At 39.5% G+C, this 24,487-nt stretch overlaps 1 protein-coding gene across 3 annotated transcripts in view; it reads right to left on the reverse strand.

Annotated features, from left to right (window-relative positions):
- The window catches only part of slc13a3 (solute carrier family 13 member 3), a 69,729-nt gene that overhangs the window by 11,687 nt on the left and 33,555 nt on the right, over positions 1 to 24,487 (reverse strand). Inside the window, exons 4-9 of one of the 3 annotated variants that reach the window (XM_060932205.1) lie at positions 22,983 to 23,043; positions 20,529 to 20,705; positions 12,912 to 13,037; positions 12,691 to 12,783; positions 8,785 to 8,889; positions 3,162 to 3,259 (exon numbers count right to left, since the gene is read on the reverse strand). In XM_060932205.1, coding sequence (XP_060788188.1) covers positions 3,162 to 3,259; positions 8,785 to 8,889; positions 12,691 to 12,783; positions 12,912 to 13,037; positions 20,529 to 20,705; positions 22,983 to 23,043 — 660 coding nt within the window. The remainder of the gene's footprint in view (positions 1 to 3,161; positions 3,260 to 8,784; positions 8,890 to 12,690; positions 12,784 to 12,911; positions 13,038 to 20,528; positions 20,706 to 22,982; positions 23,044 to 24,487) is intronic. The other 2 variants (XM_060932206.1, XM_060932207.1) reach the window with 2 other exon arrangements.

Consider the following 24,487-nt stretch of genomic DNA (forward strand, 5'->3'; position numbering starts at 1 on the left):
CTCACAGCAAGAAGGTCTGGGTTCGAGCCCCGTGGCCGGCGAGGGCCTTTCTGTGCGGAGTTTGCATGTTCTCCCCATGTCCGCGTGGGTTTCCTCCGGGTGCTCCGGTTTCCCCCACAGTCCAAAGACATGCAGGTTAGGTTAACTGGTGACTCTAAATTGACCGTAGGTGTGAATGTGAGTGTGAATGGTTGTCTGTGTCTATGTGTCAGCCCTGTGATGACCTGGCAACTTGTCCAGGGTGTACCCCGCCTTTCGCCCATAGTCAGCTGGGATAGGCTCCAGCTTGCCTGCGACCCTGTAGAACAGGATAAAGCGGCTAGAGACAATGAGATGAGATGAGATATCTAATATAGCATGCACTGGTATAATCATACAGTACCTGTATACGCCTCTGCATGTCAGCACAAAGCTACAATTTGATTACCTTGTTACATAAGGAATAAAATGTGATGGATGTGTTGTTATAGGAAAATAACCAGTGATGGACTGGTGTGATCCAAAGCAGACAGCTGTTACCACCAAACACTACCAAAGTACAGGGTGTTTCAAAAAATTTCACAATCTAATAATTTTGCCAATTCTTGTTCAACCTCGAATTTTAACAGCATGTGTGGAAACAGGTCAAAATTTACGTTTAATGTTATTTGTTTTTATCTTTTTAGGTATAAAAATGTCATTCACTGGAAAAGAAAAGGCGTTTTGTGTGTTAGAGTACGCTCGAACACAGTCGAACAAGACTGCAGCGTGCATTTATGAGACAATTCTCTAAAAATGCACCAACTGCAATGTAGATTTGGACATGGCACAAAAAGTTCAAAGAGGAAGGCTGGCTGTGCAGGGCAAAAGGAACTGGACGACCACCAGCATCGGAAGAGATGGTCGAGCGGGTTTGCAATAAACTCCTGCGAAGCCCCAAGAAGTCCATAAGAAGAGCAAGCCTGGAGACCCAGATTCCTCCAATGAAAGTTTGGCATGTCCTAAGGAAACGTTTGCAAATGAAACCCTACAAGATGCACCTCGTTCAGTGCCGTGTCTCAGGCAGCGCGCATATTGAAAATTTGTGAAATCGTTCATGGAATCCACATAGCTTTGAACTTCTCATTCAGATTTTGAGGAATAAATCTTATATTGCTCAACATTAAGTCTGTTCAGTTTCATTTGCCTAGACTATGTAGTTTCTGGGATATTTACATCTCAAATATCAGATTTTTTGAAACACCCTGTACATTACTTTTCGATCACAGCATGCAATCATGTTTTATTCCACATCTTCCATAACAATTTGCACATTATTAAAACTTTTATTTATTGAAGAAAGACACATCGTAATTTTGATCTGTTTCCACACTGATTAAAGCAGTGGTACAATAGGAGTCCTTTTCTGTCACCAAGGTACAGTTGACACTATTGTACCCCTTAGAGCTCATTATTGGACCTCAGGGTAACTATGTGTACTTTTTAGGGCCAAAAAGGAACATACAGTATTGTGCAAATGTCTTAGGCACCCTTTTTTTTCATACAAACTTTGTTATAGATTTCTATTTGATGACTTCTACAAATGGGCTACAAACGGCCAAATGGGAGGCTTTGGGTGACTAGGGTCACCTGGAAATAGATCAGAAAAATATCATGATGCTACCTAAGCTAGTCTGATATGAACACTATTAGGACATGTTGTGCTTTTCATGATAAATATCTAACATGATCTAATAGGAGCTTAGACATGACATTTTTTGGAGTGGGACCAATAGTGTGACCAAGGCCATCCCATCTCATCTCATCTCATCTCATCTCATCTCATCTCATCTCATCTCATCATCTGTAGCCCCTTAATCCTGTTCTACAGGGTCGCAGGCAAGCTGGAGCCTATCCCAGCTGACTACAGGCGAGAGGCGGGGTACACCCTGGACAAGTCACCAGGTCATCACAGGGTTGACACATAGGCTACGTTTACATTAGACCGTATCTGTCTCGTTTTCTTTGCGGATGCACTGTCCGTTTACATTAAACCGCCTGGAAACGGGAATCCGCCAGCGTCCACGTATTCAATCCAGATCGTGTCAGCTCCGGTGCTGTGTAAACATTCAGAATACGCGGATATGCTGTGCTGAGCTCTAGCTGGCGTCTCATTGGACAACGTCACTGTGACATCCACCTTCCTGATTCGCTGGCGTTGGTCATGTGACGCGACTGCTGAAAAACGGCGCGGACTTCCGCCTTGTATCACCTTTCATTAAAGAGTATAAAAGTATGAAAATACTGCAAATACTGATGCAAATACTGCCCATTGTGTAGTTATGATTGTCTTTAGGCTTCCCATCCTTCCACTTGCAAGTGGTAAGTGATATGCACTGGGATCACACACACAGCAGCTCAGTCCCGAATCACAGCTTGTTCACTTCACTTGCGTGCTCTGTGAGCTGCGCAAGGCCGGAGTGCGCACCCTCCAGAGGGCACTCGCTGTTCAGGGCGGAGTGATTTGGAGCGCAGGATGCCTGCGGAGCCGAGCGTATCCGTGTATTGGTATTGCTGTGTGCACGCAAATCGTGTATTGGTATTGCTGTGTGCACACTAATCGTTTTAAAAACGTTAATCTGATGATCCGCTGATACGGTCTAATGTAAACATGGGCATAGACACAGACAACCATTCACACTCACACCTACGGTCAATTTAGAGTCACCAGTTAACCTAACCTGCATGTCTTTGGACTGTGGGGGAAACCGGAGCACCCAGAGGAAACCCACGCGGCCACGGGGAGAACATGCAAACTCCGCACAGAAAGGCCCTCGCCGGCCACGGGGCTCGAACCCGGACCTTCTTGCTGTGAGGTGACAGCGCTAACCACTACACCACCGTGCCGCCCCAAAGTGTGATGTGTCTTTTGTTAATAAAAAAAATTGCAAATTGCGGTCATATCAGAGGAATAAAACATAATCGGGCATGCTGTTATAGGAAAATAAGCAACTTCCACTTTGTATTGAGCTGTACTATACCACCCTGATGTGGATTATTTTTCATCACGCCTTATGTTTTATTCCTTACCACAAACAGGCCCAAAAACTTTATGATGCTTTTGGGAAACAAGGCCACTATCAATGCCACTGCTTTAAGTTATTTCTAAGGTTAATTGGTGCTTGTATGGGTTATGCTCTGACCTGTACTGTTCAGCCACCAACGTAGCGATGGACACTTGGAAGGAAAAAAGAAAAGGATAGAGACGATGATGACTCCGGTAACAGCATCTGACACGTAGCTTTAACCATGAGAGAGAGAGAGAGAGAGAGAGAGAGAACAAAAAAAACAATTTACATAACGTTATTTTCTTTATTTTTGCATGCTTTTTTTGGTCTTCAGCACACAGGCTGTTTTGTAAGCACTCCACATAAATGGAGACCTGACCTGTTTGGGTCCATCTTGAGTATTAAACCACCTGAAACTCTTTTGGAGCCATTTCAATTGGTCATAATGCTCAAGATGAGATGAAAGGAGAGTAATCATCAGAATGTGTTTTTGTTCTGAATCTCTTTCTTCCAGCTAAGCTCAGTATGCACGCTGTGCTCCAATGTTAATGCAGCTGAGGTTCCTGTGGAGAAAGTTTTGTCTCCTTCCCTCACGCTCCTCATTCATCTCTGTACTTCTACATATTTTTGGCTATTTATTTACCATTAAAAATGCACCGGCTTCATTCATGCTGTGCTCTATTAAAACCATGTCCATTTTCATAAAAATAATGTAATTATACCTACATTCTCAGAAAAAAAGATGATACTCTACGGTACATCATTATCATCATCATCGCTTATCACCTGAGTGGTACTTCTTTTATACTTCTTGGTTGGATCTTCATTTGGAAATGTGTACGTCATGTCTTTTTAAAACTAATTAAAATTAAAATTGTTAGAAGTACTGTGGTAAACATTTTATATTAATTCAGAGATGTTAATTCAAGATACAGACTTGATCTGTTGTCACAGTCGTTAATGTGTATCAGTACATGTCAAAGTTTTAAGGAATGAACAAAACACAGGACATGCTGTTCTGGGCAAATAATGAATAATGGCAGGGCGCAAAGGTGATTATTGTCCTATAACAGCATGTCCCATCATGTTTAATTCCTTTTATACTACAGCAATTTCCCAATGATTACAATTTTTGAAGTTTATTAAAGGACCGCATGCCATACTTTTGATCCATTTAATATTGTGGAATGTCCACAAAAGAAGCTCCTGTTATCACTGTAAATAACAGTTCCTTCATGTTCTCTTGAAGTAAATAAGATACAAGCTTGACACAGCTTGTTACAGGGAAACCACAAAGTATGGGCATTTTCAGGAAAGAGAGAGAGAGAGAGGATACATTGCACCTTTCTTTGTCACTAGGGTGGACCTGAATGGTACTTCTTTTTGATTTTTCGTATGCATCATCACTTGGGAAAGTGAATGTAATGGATCTTTAAAACTAATTAAGGTACATTTATGATCATTTATGGTCATCTCATTATATACTGGTGTTTAAATTAGTTGTAAAGGTGCACTATTTAGTAAAGGTACAAAAGACATACCCTTGAAAGTTCAACCCTGGTAATAAGCAACGGTACAATCTCATGCCTTTTTAACAACTCTAATAGAATTCTTTGTGAAAAGAAATTCTTTAAAAGTTTGGTGATGAAACACCTGTAAAACACGAACGTCTGGCATTGAGGAACTGTATGAGGTGCAGTATTTAAGAACATGAAAATAAATTCAATGCCGATGCATTCTTAACTGTAACTAATATGATACATACATTACCGTTCAAAAGTTTGGGGTCACCCAGACAATTTTGTGTTTTCCATGAAAAGTCACACTTTTATTTACCACCATAAGTTGTAAAATGAATAGAAAATATAGTCAAGACATTTTTCTGGCCATTTTGAGCATTTAATCGACCCCACAAATGTGATGCTCCAGAAACTCAGGCCTGTCCACATGGCAACGGATTCAGGTGAATCTGATAAAATTGTTTATCGTTTCGGCCTGGCGTCCACATGGCACCGGCGTTTTGGGTGCCCCAAAACGAAATCTTTTGAGAACGGGTTCCAGAGTGGAAAGATCTGGCAATGGCGCCGTTGCGAATCGTCTGGATGAGTAGAACGGATTTGTTTACGATGACGTCACAACCACATGACTGTGAGTGCTTCACGCCAAGTAGAAGTGTAATGAACTCGATGCGAGTTGTCAACAAATCCTATAACTTGGTTCATGAAACACGCTTACAAAATATTTTCACTGTGAATATTTATTGTGTAATGGTGCAAAGTGAGAGAGAGAGAGTGAGAGAATAGCCCTTAGGGCAGAGTCAATCCCGCCAGCAAAAATAGGGGAAAAAAAAGGAGCGATCTCACCTCTTCAGATGTTGGTTTAAGTCCGACAATACATTCCTCAAAAAGGACGTAGAAGAACAAAGTAATCCATCAATGTGTAGCATTCAATTTATTCCAGACCATTAAAGAATTCTGGAGGATATCAGAATGTTGGCGTACCGGCTTCCATCTACCGCCATTCTTTCCTCTTTCCGTGTCTCCATTCAAAAAACGAGCACGTGATTTAACGAGCACTATATCCATAGGACAGGGAGTGAGAAGGTGTGTGTGTGTGACAGTGACAGGGAAGAACCTAGGCTCATGCTCGCCCTGAATTTCTCTTAAAGTGAAGGCAGAAGAACGTTCAGTGCCTGGCCAGGCTTTCTATGTATTAATTTACATAGACGTTTTAATATGAAATATAAATAAGTGTCTTAGACAATAGATACTATTTTACGCTACTGATTAATAATCAAAACTTTATATGGCTGATGCTACAGAAGAAGGGGTTTATGTGCATGCGTCGTACTACTTCTACTGTTCTGATGGGACCGTCTTACAGCGCACGTAGAGGTGTGGCATGTGTATTGCATCGTTTTCAGCAAGCGTTGCGTTGCCATATGTACCTGATATTTTACTGATCCGTTGCCCATGTGGACGCGATATTTAAAAAAAAAAATCTCGTTGCCATTGTCGTGTGGATGTAGCCTCAATCTGCTCAAAGGAAGGTCAGTTTTATAGCTTCTCTAAAGAGCTCAACTGTTTTCAGCTGTGCTAACATGATTGTACAAGGGTTTTCTAATCATCCATTAGCCTTCTGAGGCAATGAGCAAACACATTGTACCATTAGAACACTGGAGTGAGAGTTGCTGGAAATGGGCCTCTATACACCTATGGAGATATTGCACCAAAAACCAGACATTTGCAGATAGAATAGTCATTTACCACATTAGCAATGTATAGAGTGGATTTCTGATTAGTTTAAAGTGATCTTCATTGAAAAGAACAGTGCTTTTCTTTCAAAAATAAGGACATTTCAAAGTGACCCCAAACTTTTGAACGGTAGTGTATAATAGCTTTTATGTTCGAACACCACCCACCCAGCTACTCAAACATTTTCTTTTTTATGATTTATGTTAGTCACAATAAACGCTTATAACTGCTACATAATGCACATTCTTGCTTGTCACTGGGGATATAGTGCCCAGTGCCATGCATAAATATTCACACACACCTTTTTCATTTCCATATTTTGTAGTATTACAACCTGGAACTTGACTGTCATATATCATAATTTATTTATTTAGTGTTGTCATAGCAAGATAGATATATCTGGGGGTTAACAAGAACAAACCCACACAGAGAGAACATGCAAACTCCACACAGAACATCAGCTGTGAGGTTCAAACTTGGAACCTTCTTGCTGTGAAGCAACAGCACTAACCACTGCACCACTCTATATATATCATGAAATTACACAAAATAGCCCATAATATTGCAGTGGAGGCAAACAAACTAGTTTATTCTTCTTCCCATAGCCAGCAAGGGTCGTTGGGGCACCACTGATTATTATTATTATTTTTTAAATTGTCTTATGGTGTTTTATTACTATCCTTTTATGTGTTATGTCTTTATGTCTTTGTTTTTTATGACCTATTTATGTTTTTATGTCTTTTTATATGATCCACTAGAGGAATAGAATTTCGTCGTACATTGACCATAAAAGGAAATTAAATTGAAATTAACAGTCCATCATTGGCGTGTCTAGGGCATTTAAACTTGGTGGAGCCCACCCCTCTCCAAGCTTGATCAATGGACAATTTAGAATAGCCAGTTAGCCTAACTGCATGTCTTTGAGGGAAACCCATGCAAACACAGGGAGAACATGCAAACCTCATACAGAAAGGTCCCCTTTGACCACCGGGCTCGAACCCAGAACCTGCTTGCTGTAAGGAAACAGTGCTAACCACTCCACCACCATAGAATAGCTTACAAATGTACAAATATATAAATAAAAAAAGGAAAATTTGTGTTTGCATAAGCATTCACCCCCACTATTATGAAACCCTGAAATTTCTTCTGGTGAAATCAGATACCATGTAATTAGTTGAATGCAGTGAGCCTGTGTGCAATTACTGTGTCATGTGATCTCTACAAAAATACAGTTGTAACTGGAAGATCCCTGAGTTTGTTAGCGCCATGAACACCCAGGAGCAATGAAAACAAGTCCAGGACAAAATTCTGGAAACCTACTATCAATCAGGTTTTGGTTATAAAATGTTTTACTATCCTGAAGAATGGCATTAAATTCATGATTTATAAATAAAATCAATATGACACAATCACAACTATGATTAGAGGAGGCTGTCCACCAAGTGTTGGTGATCAGAGAAGCAATTTAGGAATTGTTTAATACTTATGCAAACACAACTTTTACTTTTCTGATTTGTAAATAATTTTAGAAATTGCCCCCTTAATATTATGGCCTATTTTGTGAAGATTTTGACTATTAATCCCAAACTAGTCCACTAGGTTATAACATTACAAAACATTTATTCAAGGCAATGGATAAAATAAAGAGCCTGTAACTGTTCTCTTCTCTTTGTCTCTCTGCTGTGAGTCTTCTCTTAGGTTAAATCAGGCAATCTGACACCCTGCTATCAGAGAAAGTCCAGTTTATTGGAAACCATATGAGAGCTGGACCCCTGCACCTCCCTGTCTCTCTTCATTAGTGTGATGAGGAGTAGGGAACGGTGATAGGTGATTGACACACTCTGTGATCTATTCTCAGATCCTTGATATCGAAATGTGGTCAATTTCCAGTCATCTTGCTACATGAAATTTCAACTGATTTCCCCAGGTTTAGTCATAGCAAGTTCCCAAAACAGAGCAACCATGAACTGCCCCTAATTTACCATCAGTGATGAGTTCACTGTGTTCACTCATTTATCTCTTTTATATAAAATGTGTCTTAAAGTCATAAACATCTTTCAATCTTTCGAATGCGTTAATAAAAACAGCTCTGGGTTAAGGTTCTTTTTGTGCGGTTACGCGCACTGTAAAAAACACATTACCTACATCTAAATTAAAATGATCAGGTTAAGACACTTTGTTGTGTAGCCTTTTGTTTTAAATATAAACCTGCTACTGGGAATGCAATGATTAAAAAAGTGGAAGAGCACCATAATACACAATAATAAAAAATCATTTTTGTTACTAAAACAACATAACACATCTAGGTGAGTTAGAAAGAAAGAAAGGCCCAAGATATACAGGCTTGATTTAAATACTACATATATATATATATATATATATATATATATATATATATATATATATATATATATATATATAAAATGCTTGCTACCTTTATGAATGACCAAGGATGTTAAAGTTCACTGTATTGTGTTAACAATTAGGTTTAGATTCTGTCTTACTCTTTTCTGAACAATATGGACCAGCCTTTGACAAATTTCGGGTCTCTGGTGAACAGGAGGATAGCGAATAAAATGAAGAAGGAGGAGATGGCTTTCTCTGCAAAACTGCGGAGGAAAAAAAAAAGACAATAAACGCAGACATATCAAATCCAGTAAAGATGTGTTTGGTTGACAGCAATATAACTAAGCAATACAAAGACGATGAATGATATAATGGTATGACATTTGCACTACCACAAATAGAAATACAGGGCTCTATTCCACAAAGCGCGCTTAAAAATGTCTAAATCGAAATCTTGAGTTGATTTACCCAAATTTCAGCCTTGACATTTATTGTTCTGAAGAAAAAATTACAATTATCTAACCTAATCCTGTATAGTCTACATCAGGATTATAGCAGAGCTCCTCACGCGCTCAGTACATGGAATGGAGCTCCATAGTTAAGAGAATATGGTAATGCATCAACCTGATTTTTGATGGCTTTTGACAATACGACATCTGTACATATGAATGACACACAAGTACCACCTCAGGGAACCCAATCATGAGTGCAAGGCAATGTATCTCAAACACGTGACCTCTGGACAATTAAATTTATATCTTTATTTACACAAGCTAGATGAGTTTTTTTTTAATCCATTGCTTATTTTTAATTTGTTTATTTTTTAAAGCTAACATGGATATTAAAGTTTTTTTTTTTTTAAAAGAACTTTCCAAACACAATTTACACTCATCGGGAGCGTTGCTTTTAGGCTATATTACATGTTGATGGAGAATTTTGAAAGCAGTCATCAAACACTGAAAATGTGAAAATCGATCGATGAAAAGTAGCAAAAGAAAATGAGATGAGAAGGCAAAAATGAGTGAACATGTACAATTTCAAATTTGCATAGCCTATTTATCTAGCATTTATTATTCTATCCACATTCCACTGGATATGAGCAATCGCGCACTCTGATTGGCTACTCTACTACTAGGCTATCAGCTTATATACCATGAGTAGAGAAAAACAAAATGGCAGAGCACATCAAGTCAGATATAATTTGTTATCAAGTATTTAAAAGAAACAGAAATAGCTAAAAGAATATAGTCCCCCCCCCCCCCCCCCCCCCCAGTAACTCCTGTTCCACACTCCAACCCAGTCGGTGGCGGTAATGCACCTTTAAGTTGGTTTGCCAACCGCCAAAAAACCCTAAAGAAGAAAAAGAAAATGGCAGAGTGTGTTGCTGAACCAACCAAGGACGAAATAAAAACTTTTCAAAAACAACCCCCCCCCAAATACAAAAAAACAACAAAATATGGAATAAAAGTATATGATGGTAAGAACATATCTTTTTTTATTTTTCTAGAATTATTATTATAGCATTTTTCACAAATTGCTCTGTCATTTCGCCGGTTTGTTTATATTCTAAGCGGAAATGATTTTGTCTGACGTTTTGTACAAAGTTTTTATTTATCAAATTTGCAAAAAAATAAAATAAAAATGCTCTGTTTGTCAAAATCCAATGAATGTGGATAGAATAAAACAGTTATTCCACTCAATCTCCTCGTACATGGCTTATAGCCAACTCGGTGCCATACTATCAGCTCATGTACGACTTGATTTTGTGGAACAACTGTTAAATATCTGAATCAAATTAAGGTAATATAAGCTCATGATGAATATGCATTGTATTGTTGATTACATTGGCAAAATATTAAAGTGAATTGCAATGCATAAACATATCAGTCACATATACACTTTAGGTGTATATAATACAACTTTAAAAGATCGAGAATTTCTCAATTTCACTTTACAGTCAACAGTAAGTAGCTGTGCGTTCCCACCGCCATCTTTCAGCCTGAAGAGCTCACCTTGATCCAGAAACAGAACCAGCTGTTTATTAAAAAAAAAAAATATATATATATATATATATATATATATATATATATATATGATATGGATGGAGGCGGCATGGTGGTGTAGTAGTTAGCGCTGTCGCCTCACAGGAAGAAGGTCCGGGTTCGAGCCCTGTGGCTGGCGAGGGCCTTTCTGTGCGGAGTTTGCATATTCTCCCCGTGTCTGCGTGGGTTTCCTCCGGGTGCTCCGGTTTCCCCCACAGCCCAAAGACATGCAGGTTAGGTTAACTGGTGACTCTAAATTGACCGTAGGTGTGAATGTGAGTGTGAATGGTTGTCTGTGTCTATGTGTCAGCCCTGTGATGACCTGGCGACTTGTCCAGGGTGTACCCCACCTTTCGCCCATAGTCAGCTGGGATAGGCTCCAGCTTGCCTGCGACCCTGTAGAACAGGATAAAGCGGCTAGAGATAATGAGATGAGATGAGATGGATGTGTGAAGCACTGTATTCTTAGGGGGGGAAAGCTCATACCTACCTTCATTGCCCTCTGGGGCGGGGGTGTAATGTAGTGACACTCTCTGTATCTGAATCTTTAGTGCTCCAAATATCTGTATCTGTATTCAGATATAAACCCATGGGCATGGCCTAAACCAGAAGAGTTTTGGAAAACACTGAAAAGAGGTAGAAATGCCAGGATTGTCATGAAGTTCAAGCTACTCGCTCTAGTAATCTCACAAATCCTGTTTTCAGGAACAGACCTCAGGAGTTTACAATACAGATAAAGCTGGTGGTGTACTTCAAATGATGAAATAAATTATTGGTACATATGCTCAAAAAGAACACGGTGCATGTTGTTTTGAGGGTTTTTTCCCTTGTATTTTTTTTTACTGCAATATGGGTTTTTAATACTGATTCTTTAATTGTATTGCATATTTTTTATAAATATTACAGTGGAATTTGCAACAGTACCCATGCTGTTGGTGGTGTAGTGGTTCGCACTGTTGCCTCAAAGCATGAAGGTTCCGGGTTTGAACCTCATGGCTGATGGGGCCTTTCTGTGTGGAGTTTGCATGTTCTCTCTATGTCTGTGTGGGGTTCCTCTGGGTGCTCCAGTTTCCCCCACTGTCCAAAGACTACTCTAAATTGCCCATGTGTGTGAATAGTTGAGAGGAGAAAACACCTCCATAATAATCCAGTAGAAGGCAATGGGAAACCACTACTGTAACGTTCCCTAGAAACTCTGATGGCTGAAGCTGTCAAAGTGGCCAAGTCACTGTAGTGATATGCCACATAGATAGAGCCATGCTGTCAGACTTTACAAAGCAGTGTATGTTGCTCAGAAGAGACCAGTAAGCATACATGGCAGCCTGAACAAATAAATTAATAAATTAAAAGAAAAATAACATTTTTAAAAATGCCAGCGGTGAAAGACAAAGGCAGTAGAGGAAGATTGTCAGTAGGGGTGTTTTTTTAATTATCATTTTGTAAAACAAAAATGATGGAAGAAATGACGAAGGATTGGGGCACTGAGTTTCTAGGCTACTGATTGTAAGGTCATGAGTTCAAATCCCAGCACCGCCGAGTATGACTGTAAAATAATTCGAGCCCTTGAGCAAGGCCCTTATCTAGATGAAACTGCTCAGCTGTATCCTGTATCGATTTGTTTTGAATAAACGTGTCAGCCAAATGAGGTAAATGTAAATATAAGAACGTGTTTGTGCCAATGCTTCTTCAACCGAAAGCTAACATAGCAGTGTATACTGTAGTACAGAGTAATTTTGACACTAGAGACCAAACACTGGAAAGCAACCCCAAAAATCTGTTTTTCAGAAAGTAATGGACTTAATATAAAGGGTGGACGCAACATTATACAACTGATTCTTAATTTCTTTGGGGGGGGTCCCCCACAATCAGATCACAAGGTTTAATTAACAGAACTGGGTGTGTATGAATATTTGACAATTACTGTGTGCTTCCATACTTTTGGCCTACAGTGTATCTCTAAGCAAAAATGGTTTTTGCAGCAGTGTCTGTATTTGTTTAAAATATCCCAGTGTGCAGTGTCACCTCATGGGGCCTAGCTTTCTGTAGTCTTCATCAATGACCGCATTGGCCTTGGCTTCAGCAGCTGCATGGTAATTGTGTTTTTTTATACACAATCTAAACACACACACACACAGAGTGACACAATAAATATATAATAAATAATCAATGGAATAAATATATTGAGCACAGATAAACACAGAATGAGCATGTATGTGTGTGGGGTGTATTGGAGTTGATTGTACCTTGTGCTGATTCCTCCATATAGGAAGGCAATCCAGACCCAGGACATGAGAAGGAAGATGATCATTAGTGGGAAAGCGAAGATGAACCATGAGCCAAAGTTGATCAAGTCACACTCTGGGAAATAACTGCAAAATGGTTCAGTTTCATGTATTGCAAATATATTTCACATTAGGTAACTTATGGCCCTTTTCCACTACCCTTTTTCAGCTCACTTCAGCCCGACACGGCTCGCGTTTCGACTACCTTAGAGCAGCACGACTCAGCTCGCTTCAGCCCTGCTTAGCACCCAAAACTCGAACGGTTTTGGAGTAGGGCTGAAGCGAGCCAAACCGAGCCGAGTGGGGCTAGGGGCGTGAGCAGACACTCCCCTGTGCACTGATTGGTGAGGAGGAGTGTCCTCACATGCCCACACACGCCCCGCGAGCACGCTGGGATCTGTAAACACCGTAAACCCGGAAGAATAATAATTATGAATTATGAGAATTTCTGAAGCCTTATGTGCCTCACCTCATCTATACGCTCTTGCCAGTATCTGTTGGCGTTGTCGGTGACAACAAGCCACAGCACCAAGACCAGCAACACTAACGACTCCATGTCCTCCATGTTTATTGTTTATTATCCGGGTTGTGAGACTACCGCTTAAAAGGTCACTGATGTCACTGTTTGCGCCGCCTAACGACATCACGTGACGTCCACCCACTTTCGCTAACTCCACCCAATGTGTCCACCCACTTCCAGCCAGCACGGTTCAGCGCGGTTGTAGTCGAAATGCAACTCCAACAGCCCCACTCAGCTCGACTCAGCCCAACTCAGCACGGCACGGCTCAGCCCAACTCAGCCGCGTTGGTAGTGGAAAAGCGGCAATAGTGTATGGTGAGCATTAGAGACTGTCAGTGTCAAATGGATTCAGTTCTGAAGTGCTCAGTTTGCTTTTAAAGCTGTAGGAAGTGAAATTTCCTGCGTATGTTCACCCTCATGTCTACTGGCTTCTTTAAAAGCAGGAAGGTATTAGAATTTAAGAGTCTTCAAATGTAGGAATATTATATTAAACACCGGATGTGCAGCATAATATGGAATATGAATCTAAACTGTGTACTCTAATTAAAACGAAGGATTCATTATGTCACCTTTGTTTTGCTTGAACTTATTTTTCAATTAACTATTTAAGTTATACCACGAAATCGAGTCGTACATGAGCTGATAGCTGACGAGGCACGTTGCATCAAGTCGGCTATAAGCCATGTACGACGAGATTGAGTCGAATAACTGTTTTATTCTATCCACATTCACTGGATTTTGAGAAACAGAGCATTTTTATTTTTTTGCAAATTCAATAAATAAAAACTTCAACCGGGGAAATCACAGTAGCAATTTGTGAAAAATGCCATAGTAATAATTCTTGAAAAATAAAAAAATATACATTCTTACCAGCAAATACTTTTATTCCATATTTTGTTGCTTTTTTGTTGTTGTTGTATTTTTGGGGGTTTTGTTTTTGAGTAGTTTTTATTTTGTCCTCAGTTGGTTCAGCAACACGCACCACCATTTTGTTTTTCTCTACTCACAGTATATGAGCTAATAGCCTAGGCGTAGCCAATCAGAATGCATGATTGCTCATATCCAGTGAAAGTGGATAGAATAATAACAATTATTTGCCAAAGGCAAAGTGAATAATAAACAAGAGGAAGTCAAGGTTATTATTCACCGATATTCACTAAGCTTGAGGTGGATAATTGTTTTAGTATAAACACACAGGTGATTATTTAATATAAATATAAAAAGGGGCAGCACGGTGGTGTAGTGGTTAGCGCTGTCGCCTCACAGCAAGCAGGTCCGGGTTCGAACCCTGTGGCCGGCGAGGGCCTTTCTGTGCGGAGTTTGCATGTTCTCCCCGTGTCCGCGTGGGTTTCCTCCGGGTGCTCCGGTTTCCCCCACAGTCCAAAGACATGCAGGTTAGGTTAACTGGTGACTCTAAAATTGACCGTAGGTGTGAGTGTGAATGGTTGTCTGTGTCTATGTGTCAGCCCTGTGATGACCTGGCGACTTGTCCAGGGTGTACCCCGCCTTTCGCCCGTAGTCAGCTGGGATAGGCTCCAGCTTGCCTGCGACCCTGTAGAACAGGATAAAGCAGCTAGAGATAATGAGATGAGATTATTTAAAAAAAGAATTAAAAATTATATTTTTAAAAATTATTTATTTCAAACTTCAAAAGCACCATGCAAATGTAATGCATGCAGACTCGTGTCACTTATCTACACCGAGTCACATAAAATACTGTGTTTTGAAATACAGCAAATAAATCACAACTCCACCTTACCTTTGAATAGTTTTAGCCCAAACTTTGTAGCATCTTTAGTGCTTTAAGGAACAGTGTTTTCTTTCATAATTTGTCACTCTTCCTCACTCACGGTTACAAAGCAATTGGCCGCCATTTTGCCAATTCGCTCGAGATGATTATTGAGAAATAGTCCAAATTTCTCAATCAATCAGGACAAGTGATTTTCTATAAATCACCTTTGTATTTATACTCAAATCAAATATAAGCTTAATCATTTTGCATTGATTTTCCTGTGGCTCTTTGTAATCCTATTAAATGAAGATGTAAAAAATAATGACATTTTGAAAGAAATAAATTAAAATAAAATCGAGGAGCTGTTATTAACAAAGACAATGAATTTCATTTTTGTTTTAGGTCTCCTCCTCATCCTTTTCCATTGCGGTACCAGTACTGAACTGTTCAGGCACAGTTCCACTGTAAATTATAGAAGTGCAAATTTATTTGTTTGCAATTTTGCCTTTGCAATTTTCCCTTGATTGTGTAAGGAATTGGGGAAAATTATGGTCTATCACAGTGAGGGGCTGCTGTCTGTATTCCCATGTGATAACTTTAATACTGTGTTCCAAACCATGTTTTTTTTTTTTTAAATTACAAAATATATTAAGAATTGGCAAGCAGAATCTCAATGAGGTGCAACATGCTGCCATAATCAAAAGAAACTGAGCCAAGCACACAGTGTTCAACAGACTGAAAAACACACCATCTGCATTATCATTTTTCAAAAAAAAAGATTCCATCACCATTTATCACTTTATCTTTTCTACCTCATCCGCAGTATAATTTACAGTGCCTTCCACAATTATTGGAACATCTTGTAAAGATTAGCAAAAAGGGTTAGGAAAAAATCCACCGAAGTCGCTTCATCTCTCACTGAAAAAATGAGAAAAAGCCAACATTTAATTGAAATCCATTTATTCAGAGAAAAACAAATCATTCATCAAGAATAATTATTTTCAACAAAAACACGTGGTACTATTATTGGCACCCCTGCATTTAATACTTTCTCCAACCTCCCTTTGCCAAGAAAGCAGCACCGATTTTTTTTCTCCTATATCATTTTAAAAGGTTAAAGATCCAGAACAGGGCATCTCAGTCCATTCCTCTTTACACAATCTCTCCAGATCATCCAGGATCCTCAGCCCTCTTTTGTACACGCTCCTCTTCAGCTCACCTCACAGGTTTTCAATGGGGTTCAGGTCAGGGGACTGAGATGGCCAGGGCAGAAGCTTGAGTCTGTGCTCAGTGAACCATTTGTGTGTTGATTTGGACATATGCTTCAGATCATTGTCCTGCTGGAAGCTCCAGTGACAACCCAGTTTTAGGTTACTGGCAGAGGCAGCCCGATTTTGATTTAAAATGTTCTGGTGTTTCATGGAGTCCATGATGCCATGTACCCTCACAAGGTTTCCAAGGTCTTTGGAGGAAAAACAACCCCAAAACATCATAGAACCGCCACCATATTTTACATATTTATTTCATTATAGCCATCCTTCTTTTTACACCAAACCCACCTTGAGTGTTTATTGCCACAAAGCTCCAATTTTATTTCATCAGACCAGAGAGCATGGTTCCAGTCAAAGTTGTAGTAGCATTTCACAAACTTCAGGTGCTTATGTTTGTGGTTAACTGAAAGAAAAGGCTTTTTTTTCCTGACAAACCTTCCAGATAATCTGTTGACAAGGAGGTGGCATCTGATGCTGGTTTTGGAGACTTGGAAACCCCAAGATTTTACTTGTTCTTGTAATTCACCAACAGTGATCCTTGGGGATTTATTATTATTATTATTATTTTTACCTCTCTTACTGTCAGGGTGCAGGCACTTATGGATGCAGGCGCAGGGGAGAGCAGATGCATCACAAACTGGAAGCCAAATCCAAAGCGTGAGCCAAAAGACGTAGCCAGGGTCGAGCAGAGTTGATGTGCGAACAGATTATCAGAGAAATGACAAGAGCACAAAGTCGGAAGTAAACAGGAAACTGGGTCAGAGACACTGGCAGTCAGGAAATCAATAAACGGCTTGGTATGATCAGGAACAGAGACACAGAACAATACTTCGCAATGAGAATGTGTGTTTGCTGTGTTTAAGTAGCAGGGCTAATTACTGAGGGAATGGGAAACAGTGTGTCTGTGTGCCTTCAGAGTTGCAGAGAGGAGGGGCGTGGTAGCCCGTAGTGGCCATGTTTGGATGGCGCTCCGAACTCAGGTTTTTGTCATTGTTCCTGACACTTACCATCCTTCTCACTGTACGTGGGGACAGAATAAATTTGGGTCCTCTTCCTGGCAAGTTTGTAACAGTTCCAGTTGATGTCCACTTTTTTTTTTTTTAATTATTGCTTTCACAGTAGAAATGGGCATTTTCAGGTGAGTCGCTTTTTTTTTTATAACCATTCCCTGACTTATGAAGGTCAACATACTTCTCCCTCATTTCTTTCCTATGTTGATGGATGACTAACCCTGTGTCCGAAATCACTCCCTACTCACTATATAGTGGACTATATAGTGAGGTCGCCATTTTGTAGTGCTGTCTGAATGTATAGTAAGAATTATTACACCCTATATTATTGACTCATAGTATCCCACAATGCATCATGAAAAGTAGTGTACAACTGATGATCACTAACCAAGCAATATATCTCACCATGCATTGCGGTCGTGATGAAAGAAAAAACAAGTGTGTTAGGGTGAATGGACGGAGGAAGAAACACATTATAAATGGGCATTCAAGTCCAATTACAAATAGTAAGTTTGCATGTTCTCCCCATGTCTGTGTGGGTTTCCTCACAGTCCAAAGACATGCAGGTTAGGCTAATTGGTGGCTCTAAATTGACTGTAGGTGTGAATGTGAGTGTGAATAGTTGTTTAGCAACTTGTCCAGGGTGTACCCTGCCTCTTGCCTGTTGTCAGCTGGGATAGGCTTCAGCTTGCCCGCGATGCTGCACAGGATAAGTGGTTATGGATAATGGATGGATTACAGCTTGAAAGTTCCTCCACACTCCAATCAACTCAAAAATACTGTACGATTTAAATGGGAAACATGATTCAGTTACATTGGGTTCACTATAATTTCTTGGGTGCCAATAATTGTGGCACGTGTTTTTATTGAAACACATTTCAGTAAAAACTTATTGATGAGGGATTTGATTTTCTCAGAATAAATTCATTTCAATTAAAGGTTGAATTTTTCTCATATTTTTCAGTGTGAGATGAAGCTACTTCACCAGAAGGTGGATATTTTTCGAACACTTTTTACAAATTATTACGAGGGGTGTCAATAATTGTGAAGGGCACTGTATAATATTTAGACATTTATTAGAATAAATGGCAGTTTCATTTTCTCATGCATGATTTCAAACATTGCATAAAATCATGGGTTTGGAAATGACCCTCTTGAATTGGGCAGCTAATATTTCATTCTAAAATATCAACATGGGGGGCACGGTGGTGTAGTGGTTAGCGCTGTCGCCTCACAGCAAGAAGGTCCGGGTTCGAGCCCTGTGGCCGGTGAGGGCCTTTCTGTGCGGAGTTTGCGTGTTCTCCCTGTGTCTGCGTGGGTTTCCTCCGGGTGCTCCGGTTTCCCCCACAGTCCAAAGACATGCAGGTTAGGTTAACTGGTGACTCTAAATTGACCGTAGGTGTGAATGTGAGTGTGAATGGTTGTCTGTGTCTATGTGTCAGCCCTGTGATGACCTGGCGACTTGTCCAAGGTGTACCCCGCCTTTCGCCCATAGTCAGCTGGGATAGGCTCCAGCTTGCCTGCGACCCTGTAGAACAGGATAAAGCAGCTAGAGATAATGAGATGAGATGGATATCAACATGAACTGGGTTAAGTCAATGCAGATCACAAAAATAAAGAGCCAGGACATCTAATGTCGGATTTAAAAAAGCACACCGGTTAGAATTTGTTAGGTTCTGCTTCATCCTCTAATCTTGTGACTGGTTCAAAACTATACAAGGAGATTGTTTCGTAACTTATCTCATATGCAATACCCACATGAAATGCTTCCTGATTTAGTATTACTGGAAAAGTATGATTTGTTAACAGATTTGACCCAAATCAGCTGACCAAGGTGAAGTAACTGTGTAAAATTGAGTTTTTGAGTTCACAAAAAGAGTCAGAATTGCTTAATAAAGGGTTGATAACTGAATTAATGAGTTGTGTTTAAATTAAAGTGTTCAAGGTTAGGGACTCACATGAAGACTTTTCCAGTATAATATTTTATATTGCAAGTACTGATTCTGATTATATAATTGGAGTTGAACCATGTAAACAGTAAATGCTGTTGGGCAGTAAGTGTGTTTTCTTGTGTTGGTTAGTGTGTTGATGCTGCAGACCAGTATAAGGGCCCAGTCCCACAACACCTATAACTATAACTACAACTATGACTATACCGCTGCCTGAACGTAGTTCCAGTCTGGAGCAGTCACACCACAACTATAATCCCGACTATAATATCAGTCGGGCCTGCCACTCAGGTAAATAAATTCATGCAACTTAGAAATAGTCATGGAAGTTTTTTCCAAGTAGTAGCACATTATTCCGGGTCATACTGTACAGCTTGGGCTTCAAAGCAACCCATGCACATACTGCGGTGGTTGATATAATATGGATAGGTCACAGACTACGGCAATATAATAAAAAAAGGATACAAAATATGGAGTGGTTACGGATTTTAATACAGATGCATCATGAATGCTAATTTACGGATTGGTCACGGACGTTTCAGTGTATTACAGATTGGTTATCGATTTCATACGGATGATGCATCACGGATAAAAAATTAAGAAGTCTAAAACAAAATATTTGGACTGCCCAAGTTCATAATTAAAATATCTTACTTTGCATTTATATGTTTACTTTATTAATTTACTATTTATATTTCATGGAAAATCACATGTCTGTGAATAAAAGATCTGTACTTTGTATTTTCTTTTTTTAATTTTCCATGAATCCATTTTCTGTGACTTCATGATGCAACAAGGATGTACAGAGATGCCCGGGGAAAACAGCACGTGCTCAGACAACGTCACATGAAAACAGTTACCTGATTGGTCAAATGTTTTATCGGATCAGGTCCAGGCCGGGAAAAATTACTCCAGAAGTAATCTCACCGATACGGATAAACCCAGGCCTGGGCTATAGGTATTGTTATCAGTCTGGTGTGACCATCAACCACATAAACTGAAGGGGACTGATTTATTTATAGTTATCATTATGGTTATAGTTGTAGTTATAGTTATCGGTATTGTGGGACCGGGCCTTAAGTCTTCTGACACTAACCTCTTCAGCTGTCCGATGAAAATGAGATTGGGTGCAGTTCCAGTGAGGGTGGCTGTTCCTCCGATGCTGGCTGCATAGGGGATACAGATGAGAAATCCTTTCCATACTTTCAGCTGGTACTGTGCCTCTTTTCTGGCCTCCTCATTCTTCTCCTCTATCTTCTCTATTCCATCAGCCCTATTATGTTAGCATCGTGTTAGAACAGACTGCTTATCCTCCTATCCCTTTCTTCTCCCTGATTTGGTCACCTGTCAGTTGCTAAATCTCCCCAATCATACGCTGACTATCAACTGGGAAGGGTGAAAGATAACAAGTGCTTCCTTCAAGACACATGAAGCCAGCAAACCATAACTGCTGCTCATGCTGCATCACAGGGCAGCGTAACAGACTTGGAGGAAAGTATTATTGACCCTCTTCTGCAAACATGACCTTACAGACATCTGCTATTAGCTACTGTTGCTGTGATTGACAGAGGAGTGACAGTATATCATCCCTTCCACCAGAACAATTTTGCTCCTTTGGCTCCTGAATGGTCAGACAGACTGATTCTTGATGTCTTGTAATGAGTGTCAGATCAGATTTGGGTCAGAAGTTAATGTGGTTTTCTAAGGCAAGGATCAAATCACTCACTAGTGGCTTATGTAACCAAGTTACACTTTAGGCACAATTACTGATTACAGTTCATGGCTAAACATTTACTGATGATTTGCCATCTTCATGAAAATACATCCTGACATCTTGGTCATCAATGTTTCTATTATTGTCGTGTCATCATGACTTGTCTAGATTTCATGGTATTACAACCCCAAATTGGGAAAAGCTGGGACAGTAGGTTGAAATTGAAATTAAACCTGAAAACAATAATTTGTAAATCATCTTTGACCTGTATTGCACTCACAGTAGCATATTATCTGATGTTTTACCTCATGAATTCATTTTTTTATATATAATAACCACATTTCAATTCTGATTCTTGCAACACATTTCAAAAAAAGTTGGGGCGGTAAAGCATTTATCACTTTGCAATGTTGCCATTCCTTCTCACAACCCTTAAAAGATGTTTAGGGACTGAAGACACCAAGTGATGAAGTGTTTCAGGTATTATTTTGTCCCATTCTTTCTGCAAATAGGTCTTAAGGGGTGCAACACTACGGGTTTGTCACTGTCATATTTTTCGTTGCAAAATTTACCACACATTCTCTGTTAGGGACAGAGGGGACAGGCACCTTCTTCCACAGCCATGCCTTTGTGTGCAGAATGTGGTTTTGCATTGTCTTGTTGAAATTTCCCTGGAAAAGATGTCACCTTGAAGGCAGCATATGTTGTTCCAAAATCTCAATGTACTTTTCTGCATTAATGCTGCCATCACAGAAGTGTAAGTTACCTTTGCCAAGGGCGCTGACACAACCCCATACCCTGACAGACCCTGGCTTTTAAACTTGTTGCTGATACCAGTCTGGATGGTCCTTTTTGTCTTTGGTCCAGAGCACAGAGTATCCATTTCTTAATAAATAAATAACAAAAAAAGTCCTGGAATACTGATTCATCTGACCACAATACAAGTTTCCACTGTGTGATGGTCCATCCCGGATGCCTCAGAGCCCAGAGAAATGGACAGCACTTCTGGACACAGTTAACATAAGGTTTCTTTTTTGGACAGTAAAGTTTTAGCTGGCATTTCTGGATGTAACTCTGTATTGTAGTGCTTGTCAAAGGTTTGCCAAAGTAATCCCGAGCACATGTGGTTATATCAGCTATAGATGAATTACGGTTCTTGATGCAGTGCCATCTGAGGGATCGGAGATCACAGGTGTTCAGCTTAGGCTTGAGCCCTTGCCCTTTATGCACCGAAATTCCTCTGGATTCCTTGAATCGTTTAATGATGATATGCACTGTAAAGGGTGAAATATCCAAATGCCTTTGTATCTTTCCCTGAGGAACAGTGTTTTTAAACATTTCAACAATTTTCTCAAGCATTTGTGGACAAAATGGAGATCCTCTGACCATCTTTTCTCCTCAAAGACTAGGCCTTTCCTTGATATTGATTTTATACCAAATCATGATTACAGTCACCTGTTTCAAATCACATCATTATTTAATTGTTTTGCCTCATTACTAGCCCTAAACTGCCCCCATCCCAACTTTTTTTGGAATGTGTTGCAGGCCTGAAATGCAGAAATGGATGTATATTAACAAATGAAATGAAGTTGAACAGACAGAACATGAAGCATCTTGGGTTCATACTGTCTGCAATGAAATACAAGTCAAAGTATATTTAGAAATTACTGCTGTCTTTTTTTTATTTGCATTTTCCATACCATCCCAACTGTTTCTGATTTGAGGTTGCAGACTGTTGAAGCTCAACTCTCAATGAGTTAACAAGCTGTTGTATGGAAGCAGGTAAACTGTTTGATATGTGCTGTTGGTTTGCAGCAGTATTCTTTCATCCTTCACCTTTCATCTGCAGTCAGAGTCTGTTCACAGAATAGTACATTCAGCTTCACCTGAGACTGGTCTGCAGAGGAAGAAAACATGCGTTACGGAGTCATATCTGAAATACTTAACCAGCATTCATAAAATAAATTCTGTGTCAAATATGGTTTAGTTGCTTTTCTTAATGCTGTGTGCTGAAAGTGACATGACCTGTCTGGGCCAAAAGGAGACATGGTTAAAAATTATGTGCCCATTCAGCATAAGACTGCAGTGTTTTAATTCTAAAGCTCACTACATTTTCTATTTGTGTAAGAATGTGGATGATGAAGTATTTTTATAGTACCGTATACCTGGAAACATCTCTTAATCCAGCTCTTATCATTTCAGCAGCCATTACATGTTATAGTTTGAATGAGAAAATTTTCACTTAGCATGGGAAGAATAGAGAATAGAGAGCATATGTAAGTGTTTATATACAGTGTCTTGCAAAAGTATTCATCCCCCTTGGTGTTTGTCCTGTTTTGTTGCATTACAAGCTGGAATTAAACACTGATAACATTCAGCAAAAATAAGTCTATTATATCTGCTGTTGTCATCATCGTTATGTCGAAGTGAGTACATCCTTTGAAAAAGATTCGGTTGGATTTTCAGGATAATTACACAATTAATTGACACATCAGAGTAGAATCTTTTAAGCAAGGAATAAAACACAACAGGGCATGCTGTTATAGGAAAATAATCCACAATACTGGCATGGTGTGATATGACTGAACATAAATCCAATAATAGCACACCCTGAGGTGTATTACTTCTCTTATCCCACAGCAATTTGTCAACAATTACACTGGTTTCTTAATTAGGGAATATCATCATTTGACATTTTATCCTTTTATAGATACTTTAAATGTTCTAGAACTTCCACAAAATGAGTTAGCTCTTGTTATCACTTACAGCAATTATAAATAGTTATTCCCTCGACAGCCTGTCTTGTTTTTCTTTCTATTAACATCGTAGGTTCAGTGACATGGTTGTTTGCTTTCTCTCATATTAAAAATGAGGTCAAGCTAATCTTTAAGAACTTCAAACCTTCAGTTCTTTTAACAACGTAAATGACGGCATAGATCACTCCGGCCCTGTCTAGTCCAGAAGGAACGATCTAAAGTGGGTCACCTTGCACAATAAATGTTGCAAGCTATATACACTATATACAAGCTATATACAAGCTACATATAGAAGCTATATACACCCTAGGAATACCTACCTATTTGCCAGAAAGAATCTAAAACAGTGAGGAATTGACTGAGAAGTGAGTTTTCTTGAACTGCTCATTAAGGCTTAATTAGTCCATAACTTCATTAATAATTGTAATTAAGCAAATTTGGCCAGAAGCTATATGTACCCCAGGCAGACCTACCTTCATACCAAAAAGAATAAAAATTGGTGAAGAATTGAGAGAGAAGAAGTGATTTTCGTGAAATGTGGGTGACGCCAGACGGATGACGGACAACACGTAATGGCATAAGCTC

Source organism: Neoarius graeffei, chromosome 10, assembly GCF_027579695.1.
Source record: "Neoarius graeffei isolate fNeoGra1 chromosome 10, fNeoGra1.pri, whole genome shotgun sequence".
NCBI classification, from domain to species: domain Eukaryota; kingdom Metazoa; phylum Chordata; class Actinopteri; order Siluriformes; family Ariidae; genus Neoarius; species Neoarius graeffei.